Raw genomic sequence first — 13,427 nt, 5'->3', positions numbered from 1 at the left:
TAGGCACTCATTTTTGTTGGGTGCGTACTTACTGTGCAGAATTGCCGGGTTACAAGGAATTACAATGCATAGATTTAACCAAATGTAATTTTCAGGTTTCTCTCCATGGAGGGATTTTATTCAGAAATTAAATCATTCAGGTATTTACAGCATGGAACACTTCAACAAGTTTATGAAGATTTGAACTGTTCTTCTCTTCCTGTTCTTCCTATCTTTATCTTCTGGGGATGATTTTATCAGTTCCTCAGCTTTTTATTAGTGTTTCTCTGTGGCTCTCAAGTTCTTTCATTTCTTCCACAAAGCCATAATGATCCACTTGTTAGGCCAAACAGTGAGTTTCACTTCTTCAATAGAAAACCCTTACAGGACTTCCCTTGTGGCGCAGTGGTTAGGAATCCGCCTGCTAATGCAGGGAACACGGGTTCGAGCCCTGGACCGGGAAGACTCCACATGCCGCGGAGCAACTAAGCCCGTGCGCCAACTACTGAAGCCCGCGCGCCGAGAGCCCGTACTCCGCAACGAGAAGGCACAGCAATGAGAAGCCCGTGCACCACAACAAACAGTAGCCCCCTCTCACCGCAACTAGAGAAAGCCTGCACGCAGCAACGAAGACCCAATGCAGCCAAAAATAAATAAATAAATGTATTTTAAAAAATTAAAGAAAACCCTTAAAATACTAAACACATTCTTCCCAACAAGCAAGGGCTGTTTGAGGCTTGGTTGTTTCCATGCCTGCTTAACATAAAGATGCAACTGGCAATACTGGAGCACTTTCAACTCTTCCAACTCATGACCACGTTAAGATCAGGGTTAGCATTCGATTGGCTCTGGGAGTCAAGGAGGAATCTCAGCCTCATGCATGTGCCTTTGAAACAGCAACTCATGCTTAATCAGCAGAATGAAGGATAGGGGTGACGTTAGAAAGAAGACGACTTCAAAGCCTTTTATGAGCACACTCATAAAGTGTGTGGTACCTCAGAGTGGTACTGCCGCCCGTGAGCAGCAATAAAGCCAAGGCTTTTCTCTCTGAGATCCTACTTGGCTTCTAGAATGTAAACTGCAAAACAGAATCAGGCAAAGTGCTGCAGCCACCCAGGACTTTGCATTTGATTGCTAGAGTACAGCAAAAAACAAAGAAACAAAAAAACAAATGGGGGCGGTGGGGGCACTGGGATTTGTACCTCTGTAGAACTCTCTGGCTTTATTAAACAGAGTGCTACACTGCCACCAGGAGAGAAGAGAGAGGTGGTCACAAGGTCATTAGTTGCTATCAAACCAGGGCCTTGTGTTTCTAGTTTGGAACTTTAATGGCAATTGGGCATTTCCCCATCAGAAGATACCAGCCTCATTATATTCTGGAAGCTAGCCCTTTGCCTAATACTTCTGTTTAGTAGCTCTGGGTGGCTTTTGCTTCCTGTTCCTCCACTGATACAGCCTCAACAGTTTGAACGTTTTTGGTTTTTAAAACTGTTACGCCATCCTTGGCTGCTTTTGAAATCCTTCCATCCCAAGGCTGTCTTCTCTGGCAGGAGGTGTGAACTGTGACTTGAGACCAAGAGCTTTTCTTTTTCTTTTTCTGCCATGTATGGCCATTGTGAGGCACATACTTCTGCTTCATTTCTTCCAGGAATAAGTTTAGTGCTTTTAAAGATTTATCACGTGTACTTTGCTGTCACTTTAACAGTTACAGAACTTGATGACCTGGCTTCACGAAATCTGTTGAATCTTGACTGCACATGTGATTTTTTTAAAAATAAAATTTATTTATTTATGGCTGCTGCACGCCGGCTTTCTCTGGAAGCGGCGAGGGGGCTACTCTTCGCTGTGGTGCGCGGTTATCTGACTGCGGTGGCTTCTCTTGTGGCGTAGCACGGGCTCTAGGTACGCAGGCTTCAGTAGTTGTGGCTCGCCGGCTCTAAAGGGCAGGCTCAGTAGTTGTGGCGCACAGGCTTAGTTTCTCCGCCCAGGAAGATGTGGGATCTACCTGGACCAGGGCTTGAAACCGTGTCCCCAACATTGGCAGGTGGATTCTTAACCAGTGAGCCACCAGGGAAGACCCACATGTAATTTCTTGAGATCATACTCATGTGCCACGTTGGAGATGGACCCACTGCCCCTCCTTAAGTAAGCTCATTTTTCTTCCAGCATGGGAAGGGATATCTGTTTCTTTGGCTGGGCGCCAGATGAAATGGTTAGACTGCCTTCAGGTGGGTCGTGTTATGCGGAAAAGAGGCATCTTAAAACACTGGAATCTAGCTTAAAAAGCAAAACACTAGAACCCAGTCAGCCTCCCAAGAAACACACAATGAGAGGCTGAGAACCGGCTGAGAGCACAGAGTCCAATCTCCCGCCTCCTCCCGCTCGCGTGGAATGGTGGCTGAAGACCTTCCGCCCTATTTAATCTGAGAATCGTTGGGCTCACGTTAAGGGTGCCTATGATGAAACCCCACCACATCTCATTTAATCCCCACAACGAAGACGGCCCAATGTTTACAGATTCACAAAGCGAGGCTCCGAAGGGTTAAACGACTTCCCTGTGACTAGAGCTGGCAAACGGCAGCAACGGGGCTCAAAAATTGAGAAGCCACTGCGCCAAATCCCCACGCGGGGACGAAATGGCGACTGCAGGAAACGCGCCCTAAAGCAGACGTGACACCGGCGTTACCGCCCGGGCGCCGGCTACGTAACCGCGGCGCAGCGGGAGGCGGGACATGCTGACTCCCCACGGGGGCGGTCACGTGCGCGGTTACGCGCGCATGCGCGGCAGGCGGGCCGCCCGAGTGGCTCGCGCGCCTCCCAGCGGCCGCAGCGGTGACGCGATCTCCGCCCCGCCCCGCCAGCCCCGCCCGCCGCAGAGGGCCGCCTGGGGCCTGCAAGCTCCCGCCCCCGCCCACCTCCTTCCGGCGCTGGCGTTTGCGTCTAGAACATTCTGCGCCGGAACAAAGGCCCCAGGGCGGAAGTGAGGGCTGCTGAGGGTTGGCTGTAGCTCCGGGTTCCACGGGAGAGTAGAAGGAACTAGTGCTTCAGCAGATCTGCTAATAGAGGCTGATGGAGTTTATCTACGTTTAAAGGGCTTCCTTCCTCCATCACTCAAAAAACCGTCCTTACTTCCCCATCTCTCTCCTTTTCCCACGGTCAGTGTAGTTCTGTCTAGGGACCCTCCACAGGAGACAGTATTTGTGTTCACCTGGGAGGAGAGCGAGGCCGGAAGTAGGAGACACCCAGGTTATTCTAGAAACTTCAGGGGAAAGGAGCAGGCCTACAAAACCCACTCCCTCTTAAACTCTGCCAGCCTAGATCCATCAGTCATCAAAAGTCTTACTTGCCAAATCGAATGCCCCTTTGTTTAGCATTGCCAGTTTTTAAAAGACTGACTTAACTTTTTCTAGTTTTTCTCCACCTTTATATCCTTCAGGGCCTTCATTTCCTTCTAGTGAATCCTAAGTGGGGCTAGCTCCCTGGCTTGTCCTTTGTTCACTCATTAGTGATTCACAAAGTGGAGGGAGGAGCTAAAGGCATTTCATCTGTACAGCAAATCCAAATTGAGGGCAGGAAGTTCTTAATTACTTTTAAAAATCACATTTAATACTGATTCTGCAAGTATTTATTGAGCACTTACTATGTGGCATGCACTGGGCCTGGGCGGTAGGGATGCAGAGCAAAACTGAAAGTCTGTTGGAGTTAGAAGAATCTGACATAGAAGTACTTGATGACATTTGGAAAGGAACAAACTCGATCCACAAATTCAGGTATAAAGACAAATTGTGTTTGCTGCCATCAAGGAAAAACAGGGCCCGGTAAGAGGGAATCCTAATTTAGATTATGCTTAAGAATGGCATTTCTGGACTTCTCTGGTGGCGCAGTGGTTAAGAATCCACCTGCCAATGCAGGGGACACAGGTTCGAGCCCTGGTCCAGGAAGATCCCACATGCCGTGGAGCAGCTAAGCCTGTGCACCACAACTACTGAGCCTGCACTCTAGAGCCGTCGAGCCACAACTGTTGAGTCCGCGAGCCACAACTACTGGAGCCTGCGCGCCTAGAGCCCGTGTTCTGCAACAAGAGAAGCCATCGCAATGAGAAGCCCGTGCACCGCAACAAAGAGTAGCGCCCTCTCGCCGCAACTAGAGAAAGCCCGCACACAGCAACGAAGACCCAACGCAGCCAAAAGTAAATAAATAAAATAAGTAAGTTAATTAAAGAAAAAGAAAAGAAGAATGGCCTTTCTGAGAAGGCCTAGAAGACCTCAGGATGTAACCGAGCAGGACCCTATGGGCCTTCCTGGGACAGACCCCGCCCACATAGCCTCTGTTTTATAGCTCCTCTCCAAAGTACCTAGATGATAGTATCTGATGCGCATTTCCTGAGTTGTTTCATAGATGCTAGAACCACCACCAAGTGGAAGAAATTAACCGCTTGATGGCCATGAGCACATAGCCTACGGGTGCCTAAGGACTGATAATGTTAACCCCTGTGACACGGGCCTGTTACCTCACCATTCAGAAAATTGTGCACGAGCTGATCATATACACTGGGACTCCCCCTCCCTCACCTGGCCTTTAAAATTGCTTTGCTGAAACCAATGGGAAGTTTGAGTGTTTTAAGCACCAGCTGCCCTGGGCTACTCTCTTGCAGCCCTGCGATAAACACTGCATTTTCCTTCACCACAACCCGGTGTCATTAGATTGGCTTTACTGTGCATGGGCAAGCAGATCCAAGTTTGGTTCAGTATCAAGGTGTTAGTTACGAGTTCCACACAAAAGCAAAGAATATAAGTGAAAGCCACAAGAAGGAGGGAGTTAGGTGGGAGAAGGAACTGAAACAGGAGGGAAGGGGGCAGGGCACAACCTTTAAAAGAATGATGTAGCCATAGGACATGACAAAAACTGGTTAGAACCAACCAGGTCCAAGATGGCAGAAGTTTCGACTTCCAGTGGACCTTGAGCTCCATTATACACTCATCGTAATATATTAGCATATGCTAAATGACACACCCAACAGCGCCATGACAGTTCTGAGGCTAACCATAAAAGGCCAAAAAGTGGGCAGTGGCCCAATTCCTGGAAATCCCCACCCCTTCCCCGAAATAGTTGGAATAATCCTCCCACTCATTAGCCTATGAAATTACCCAGTCCATAAAAACTAACCACCCCCATATTTCAGGGCCTCTCGCCTTCCACACTCTGTCTCTGGAGTGTGTTTCTCTCTAGATAAGTCCACTTCTTACCTATTACTTTGTCTCTCACTGAATTCTTTCTGCCATGAGACATCAAGAACCTGAGCTTCATTAAGTCCTGAGACCAGGTGTGTGATCTCAAAAACCCGTGGGTTCAAGTCCCAATCTGGGTTGCACGGTTTCAGAGCTGGCCCTGTGACCTAAGTGTGGCTGGAGCTCAATAGCAAAGGTCATGACAGACCTTGCTGGGCTTGCTACAGAACACAAGTTCACGTACCCAATGCATGGTGAGGCCAAACACACCAAAATGTTGGAGTTTGGAGCAAAGAAAGGTTTATTGCAGGGCCAAGCAAGGAGAACAGGTGGCCAGAACTTCCTGATGGTTTGGGGGAGAAATTTTTATAGGCAAAATTTGGGGTGAGGCTACAGGGTGTGACTTTCTTCTGATTGGTTGGTGGTGAGGTAACAGGGCGGTGCCATCCTCCACCTGGGTGGGGGCCTTAGTTCCTGCAGAAGAGCTCAAGGGTATTATTATTTTTTAAATTAATTAATTAATTAATTTTTTGCTGCATTTGGGTCTTCGTTTCCGTGCACGGGCTTTCTCTAGTTGTAGCGAGCGGGGGCTACTCTTCGTTGCGGTGCGCAGGCTTCTCATTGCGGTGGCTTCTCTTTTTGCGGAGCACGGGCTCTAGGACTGCGGGCTTCAGTAGTTGTGGCTTGTGGGCTCTAGAGCACAGGCTCAGTAGTTGTGGCGCACGGGCTTAGCTGCTCCATGGCACGTGGGATCTTCCCGGACCAGGGATCGAACCCGTGTCCGTGTCCCCTGCATCGGCAGGCGGATTCTTAACCACTGCGCCATCAGGGAAGCCTCGAAGGTATTATTATGTATATTCCTTGGGGAGGAACAAGGACCCTGCTCCAAGGTTGCACTATTGTTTCTTCACTGCTCTCCCTTTTTTCTGCATTCCCTCCCTTCCCTGATTAGCAACTGTTTAAACCTGCCTTTTGGAACTTAGGGAAGTTTGTGAATGAAGCCTGTTTTCTGCAAATAAGAAACTGGGGACACAGAAAGGATTTGTACCAGGGAGGGCCCCACAGGGTCCTGCTCGGTTTCAGGCTTTGCTTCTAGGCTAGGGTGATGAGTAACCATTTTATCCTAAGGGCAATAGGAAAAGCCAGAGGCTTCTCTTTACATTTGAAAAGGTTTACTCTGACTGCTCTTGAAAGATGGCTGGATGAGAGCGTGTGGAATCAGGAAGACGATTTACGAGGCTACTGTACTAGTTGCAGAGAGTGATGATAATAGTTTGGGCCAGAGAGGTGTCACAGAAGATGCAAAGAAGTAGATGGAATCAAGACTGAGAAATAAAACATGGCCTGACATATCAGTAAACAAAGGATGTCACAGTCATCAGCAATTGCAGCCCTCCAACAGTGAGCTGGCGAGCCCTGAGGGAACTCAGGAAGGAAACAAAGCATGCCTGCCATCTAGCAGCCCTCAGACTGCAGCCACTCCCCACGGTGAACCTGAGGAAACTCAGGATGAGAAAACGCAGGATACTCGCCCCAGATAGCTGAGGTGCATACCAAAGGAATGATCTCAGTGAGCTCAGACTCTCGCATCTTCCCAGACACAGAAAAGCGCTAAATTCCTTAACTTGAGATATATAGTTTTCTTTTATTAACAGTAATGTTTTTTTTTCCTGCTGAAACGGTGCACCTCAGATTTGGACTTGAACCCCCATACCGGGTCTCGAACCCAGTCTAAACCCAGACTGGGACTTGAACCCACGTGGCCGGGGCTCAAAACCAGCCAGAACCCTGATTGGGACTTGAACCCCCGGTCTTTTAATTAGAATCATTCACCTGGTGTCTGGACTTACTGAGGCTCAGGTTCTTTGTGTCTCAGCGCAGAAGGAATTCAGCGAGAGACAAAGAATAGGCAAGAAGTAGGTTTATTAATATAGGACGCTTGTAAGAGATGCAAGCAGGCAGGCGAGGGAGCTCTGCCCTGAGGATTAAGTGGGGTACAGTTTTATAGTCAAAGGAAAGAGGGAGGGGAAAATACCACCTTCTTCGAGTAGACAGGAGGCTTACATCACTAGTTCCTCCTTCGTATCAGGCAAGAGAGTGTCTGACCCTATGAGGTCAAACTAGAATTATCATAGCGTTTATCAAATCACTAGAAGGGTGGGGAACTTTTTCTTCCACCTAATGGCCTGGGGCATATCTCGTGCTTTTGTTTATGGCTTTATAGTTAAGCAAGGCTGTTTCCTTCCACGATGTTCCAATAGCTTTCTTGAGGGATCATTAACTTACAGTGGTCTTGCAAAGTTTCCTAGGTTTCCCTATCTATAGTCCCCTACTGGGACTTCTACAGCTACCTGTATAACTGTCCTATTCTATCCCTGTCACTACTACTTGCCCTTTGTTGCAAAACTCCAGTAGGTCCTAGTTCCCACCCTGCCTCCTCAGACCAGTTTTCTCAGGGTTACTTGAGATGCTGCCTCCCGGAATTGAAGTCCTTAGCATGTCCCCTGAATAAAACATAACTCTCAACTTTTAGGTTGTGAATATGTTTCTTAGTCGCCAAGATATATTTGGAGTGGGATGGATCACGTTGGTGATAGATTCCATGGGAGCAATTGGGGGAAAATGTCATTGAGGGAGAAAAAAACGGCTAGATGATGCGAGGTTTCTGGTTTGAACATCTGAATGGTGATATGGGGAGCAGTGAAGAAAAGCAGAGTTAGAGGAAAAGGTATGGAATTTGTATATTTTAATTTTGAGATCTCAGTTATATAAATTGAGAAGGAGGAGGTGAACTATATAAGCCTTGGACTGAGAAAAGTGTTCTTGGTTAGAAATAGAAATTTGAGACTCGTTGAAATATGCAATGAACTGGAGCTGGCTTGAACAGGCTTGTGAGAGCTGTTTGTTAATTTTTCATGAATTCTGTGAGCAAGTTATTAAATGCAGCCATTAAAAAAAAATAAAATCGGGGACTTCCCTGGTAGCACAGTGGTTAAGAATCCGCCTGCTAATGCAGGGGACACAGGTTCCATCCCTTGTCTGGGAAGATCCCACATGCCGCGGAGCATCTAAGCCCATGCCTCACAATGACTGAGCCCTCGTGCCACAATTACTGAAGCCCCTGCGCCTAGATCCTGTGCTCCGCAACAAGAGAAGCCACCGCAATGAGAAGCCTGCGCACCGCAACGAAGAGTAGCCCCGGCTCGCTGCAACTAGAGAAAGCCCGTACACAGCAAAGAAGACCCAACACAGCCAAAAATAAATAAATACATTTTTAAAAAAATAATAAAAAAATTAAAAAAATAAAATTGTACAAATATAATTTAAATAAATTATATTAAAAACAAAAGTTAAAAAGTACTCAAAACTCATCACTTTCTAATTATTTTACTACCTTTTTGTATTAGTTTGCTAGGACTGCCATAACAAAAATGCTAAAATAGTTTAAGCAACAGAAATTTATTCTGTTCTGGAGGCAATCCAAGAGCAAGGTGTCAACAGGTTTGGTTTTGACAGCGGCTCTGTCTTTCGCTTGAAGGTGGCTGCCTTCTTCTGTGCCCTCACACCATATTTTTATCTGTGTGCCTGCACCTCTGTGTCCGAATTTCCTCTTTTTTTTTTTTTAGACCACGCCTCTCAGCCCACAGGATCTTAGCTCCTCAACCAGGGACTGAACCCGGGTCCTTAGCAGTGAAAGCATGGAGTTCCAACCACTGGACCTCCAGGGCATTCCTAAATTTCCTCTTCTTATACTGACACCAGTCAGCTTGGATTTGGGCCCACACTAGTGGCCTCATTTTAACTTAATTATTTCTTTTAAGGCCCTATCCCCAATACAGGTACATTCTGAGGTACTGGGGGTTAGGGCTTCAACTTGTGAACTTGGGGGGTACACAATTCAGCCCTTAACAAAACTGAAATTATTGGGTTGGCCAAAAATTCATTCGGGTTTTTCTGGCCAACCCAATATTTATCTCTATTGTATCTGTATGGTGGAAACATGACATTGTGAGTTGCCAGCTTGCAATCAGCCGTGGTGGGAATTTACACCAGAAAAATCAGTGTACGCTAAAAAGGAGGGCCTTTTGTTCTCTCTGGAGAGCCTGCTGTTAAACATTTACCTGCATATCACTGCTATCGATGTTATTTAGTTTTTAGAGTATAATTTGAATGTGACAAATGCACGCACGCACACACACACGCACACACACTCCTTTTGTTGACTTGCTGCAAATTATGGCTGATAGAGATACAAAGAAAGGCTTCCTAGGGAATTCCCTGGCGATCCAGTGGTTAGGACTCAGTGGTTTTACTGCCAAGGGCCCAGGTTCGATCCCTGGTCTGGGAACTAAGATCCCACAAGCTGCACGGCGAGAGCCAAAAAAAAAAAAAAAAAAGTCTTCTGAGTATCTATCACTGATTTTGCAAGGACGGGTATATCGAGATGCTTTCCACTGAGTCACAGAAACTCTGACCAAATGGTATTAAAGGACATCTCCTAAGGATCATCTCATTTATCATCTCACATTAAACTGAATCCAAGCGTAGTGGAGTATGCTGGAAAAGAAGGTTCCTTGCTCTGCCTGAGATAGGAGATAGATGGGCCCCTGGGCTGGACAGCTGGGGTTTGTCAAGTGGAGTAAAACTGAAGCTTTGTTCTCACCCAGACACTCCAAGGACAAAGCTAGTGGCAGAAGCTCAGCTCTGCTAAAGTAAAGAGATAAAGGTGCTCACTCCTGAGGTCAAGGAAGACTTCCCTGTCTGCACATGCGCAGGAAGGCTCCTTGGGGGTCAAAAAGGGAGGGGGCCCCCACCCCATAATAAGTGTGGACATGCACCCACAGGCCTCTGCCGTGGCATCCATCTTAGCAAAAAGTTGCACACGCATGTTGGGGGCGCATGTATGTTGGGGAGGGTCCTGGGACCAGTCAGGTGTGAAAAAAGAAACGAGATAATTGGCCCAATGTAAACAAAGACCCGGAAGGACTGTCCTATATAAGTGATTTAAATCACTTCTTTACGGTGCTGCTCATTCAGGACTCCCACACTCCTCTCTGGGTGTGTATTTCTGCCTAGCTTCTGACTTAAATAAACAAACTCCTCCCGTACATTGTGCTATGTCTCTAATAATAAACTTTGTACCTGTTTTTACAGTTTTTGTCTCCTTGAAACATTCGTGCTTTCAACGGGGGAAAGAGCAGGGGCCACTTTGCTTCTAGCCTCTAGCCCCTAGTGGTCTAGTGGTTAGGATTCCTGGTTTTCATCCAGGCTACTCAGGTTCCATTCCTGGGCTGGGAACTAAGATCTCTCTTCAGGATCACTGCCCATTGTCAGCGAGATTATTATGACCTCGGATCTCACTGACCTCCGAGATCATTATGAGAAAGCAGCAGGAAGAAACTCTCTCTGGCTGAATGTGCATGGTTTCACCTAGGTCTCAGATTGCTCTCTGCGTGCATCACATGACAACGGGAAGACTCAGCCATAGGGGAAGGCAGTACAGTACGGCGGACTGCAGTCCTGGAGGACATGGCGGAGCGGAAGGACCAGCCAACCTTGAAGCTCAGTTCTAGCTCCCTGTTTCCAGTGGTCTAACGGACATCTCCATGTCCATGGTAGTGGATGTCCCACTACCATTTCAACCTCAGTAAGTCCCAAAGAAATTGATCATCTGCCAAAGCTTCAAGACCAAACCTTTCTGTTCCTTTCCTTGCCAGTATTATTTCCCCAGGAACACTAGATTCAGGCAAACCTTGGGCATATTCCTCTTCTCCATACGCTGTGTCCATCCAGTTGCTGAGTCCTGTTGAACTTTCCTCTCCACCCCCCCTCCTTACCCCAGATTCTTCCACCTTCAATGAATCATTATACATCCATATATATATATATATATATATATATATATATATATATTCATATATATGTAGTTACTCTGAATTTTCTGTCTATTTTAAGAATTTAGCATCTTAAAATGTATTGAATTCCTCTACTTCTCTATCCAATAGACAGACTATTCTATTACTAGAATAGAATAAGATAGCAGGATAAATTATATACATAGAAAAATCAATAGTTATGACAGTGTGGTACTAGAGCAGAAAGAGCTATATATATTATATATAGGTCAATGGAAAATAATAGTCCAGGGTTTTTTATATATATATATATATATATATATATATATATATATATATGTAAAATGGCATTTCAAATCAGTAGGTAAGGATGGGATTAATCATTTCTTTAAGGCGACACTGTATAAACAAAGTGAAAAGACAAACTAGGAAAACATTTTCAGTATTTATAAAAGACAAAAAGTTAATGTAGACCCTGAAGATGGCGGCCGTGGCGGGAAGGTTGTTCTGGACTTCGCTTGTGCGACAAGTGAGTGCCATTCCTTGGGGCGTTTCTGCCTCCGCAGCCCTTAGGCCTGCTGCTTCTCGAAGAACGTGCTTGACAAATGCACGGTGGTCTGGTTCTGCTCAAGCAAAATTCGCCTTTAGCACCAGTTCCTCATGCCATGCCCCTGCCGTCACCCAGCATGTGCCCTATTTTAAGGGTACAGCTGTTGTCAATGGAGAGTTCAAAGAAATAAGCCTTGATGACTTTAAGGGGAAATATTTAGTGCTCTTTTTCTATCCTTTGGATTTCACCTTTGTGTGTCCTAAAGAAATTATTGCTTTCAGTGACAAAGCCAATGAATTTCACGATGTGAACTGTGAAGTCGTTGCAGTGTCAGTGGATTCCCACTTCACCCACCTGGCCTGGACAAACACACCAAGGAAGAATGGCGGTTTAGGCCACATGCACATCACACTCTTGTCAGATTTGACTAAACAGATTTCCCGAGACTATGGTGTGCTGTTAGAAGGTCCCGGCCTTGCACTACGAGGTCTCTTCATAATTGACCCCAATGGAGTCATCAAGCATTTGAGCGTCAATGATCTCCCAGTGGGCCGAAGCGTGGAAGAGACCCTCTGCTTGGTGAAGGCATTCCAGTTTGTAGAAACCTATGGAGAAGTCTGCCCAGCCAACTGGACACCAGATTCTCCTACAATCAAGCCCCATCCGACTGCTTCCAAAGAATATTTTGAGAAGGTAAATCAGTAGACCATCCCATGTGCACCTGCAGCTTCCCACACCAGAAGAGAACCACAGCTGGAACTCACTTTTAGCATTTCAGAGATTATTATTTATAGAAGGCAAAAAACACAATTATGCTTGTATTCGTAAATATTACTCTAAATGTTTTGTTTTTGTAACATTGACCAAGGCTTTTAAAATGTGGTTAGTTACTAACGTAAGGAGTCCTTTATTAGCAGTGTATGGACGGATGGCTAGTTGCTATAGAATGTGCAGTTCCCCTATTTCTTGGATCATGTCTTCAAAGGGAAAAGGAAACAACTCTTCTTTACCAGCCTTACTTGAACCTTTGTGTACACTAGAGTAGTATGACAGGCATCAAAAGCTTCTGATCAAGGGCCCTGAAATTTTCTTCTTGAGTTTCTTTGTATTAAACTGAATTTTCTTTTAAGATCATAGTTTTAAGTTGTTAGCATCAGTGGTCTAGTTTAACACTTGCAGGACTTCCCCGGTGGTCCTGTGGTTAAGACTCTGTGCTCCCATGCAGGGGGTGTGGGTTCGATCCCTGGTCAGGGAACTAAGATCCCACATACCATACAGTGCGGCCAGGAAAAAAAACAAAAAACAAAAAACACTTGCAATGAATGTGTATGTGATTGAAGCAGATGTGAATCATGTTTTTTAAAAAACCATCTACAGTGGCCAAGTGACTTAACTGATCATGCATGTTCCCCAGTCCTGAGATATATACTTTATATAATTATTTTGTTAGCTGACTTAGTGCCTACATACATTTCTAATATTTACTGGGCATAATTATAAAGGATAATTATTGAATCCAGGGATTGCATTTTGAATTTGAATCATTCATGCATTTGAATCATTGTAATTATTTTATTTCCTGAAGTGTTCAATGTAAAAAAATAAAAAATAAACATTTTAAAATACAAACAAAAAAGTTAATGTATATGTGTGGTCGTTTTAATACATGCCCATGAGGAATTCCCTGGCAGTCCAGTGGTTAGTACTCCATGTTTCCACTGCCAGGGGCCTGGGTTTGATCCCTGGTCGGGCAACGAAGTTTCCGCAGGCTGCGCTTGGTGCGGCCAAAAAAACAAACAAAACAAAACAAACAAC

At 45.7% G+C, this 13,427-nt stretch overlaps 1 protein-coding gene across 1 annotated transcript; it reads left to right on the top strand.

Annotated features, from left to right (window-relative positions):
* Positions 1-11,543: 11,543 nt before the first annotated feature.
* LOC307193867 (thioredoxin-dependent peroxide reductase, mitochondrial-like) lies at positions 11,544-12,405 on the top strand (the record flags this gene model as incomplete). Its single annotated transcript, XM_079936499.1, has 1 exon — positions 11,544-12,405. The coding sequence occupies one exon, from the start codon at positions 11,544-11,546 to the stop codon at positions 12,315-12,317; it is 774 nt and encodes a 257-aa protein (XP_079792625.1). The 3' UTR covers positions 12,318-12,405.
* Between the last annotated feature and the right edge of the window lie 1,022 nt (positions 12,406-13,427).

This window comes from Stenella coeruleoalba, assembly GCF_951394435.1.
Source record: "Stenella coeruleoalba genome assembly, chromosome: 11".
In the NCBI taxonomy this organism is placed as follows: domain Eukaryota; kingdom Metazoa; phylum Chordata; class Mammalia; order Artiodactyla; family Delphinidae; genus Stenella; species Stenella coeruleoalba.
The sequence above is the reverse complement of the archived record's forward strand: the minus strand, read 5'-3'. Positions and strand labels throughout refer to the sequence as shown.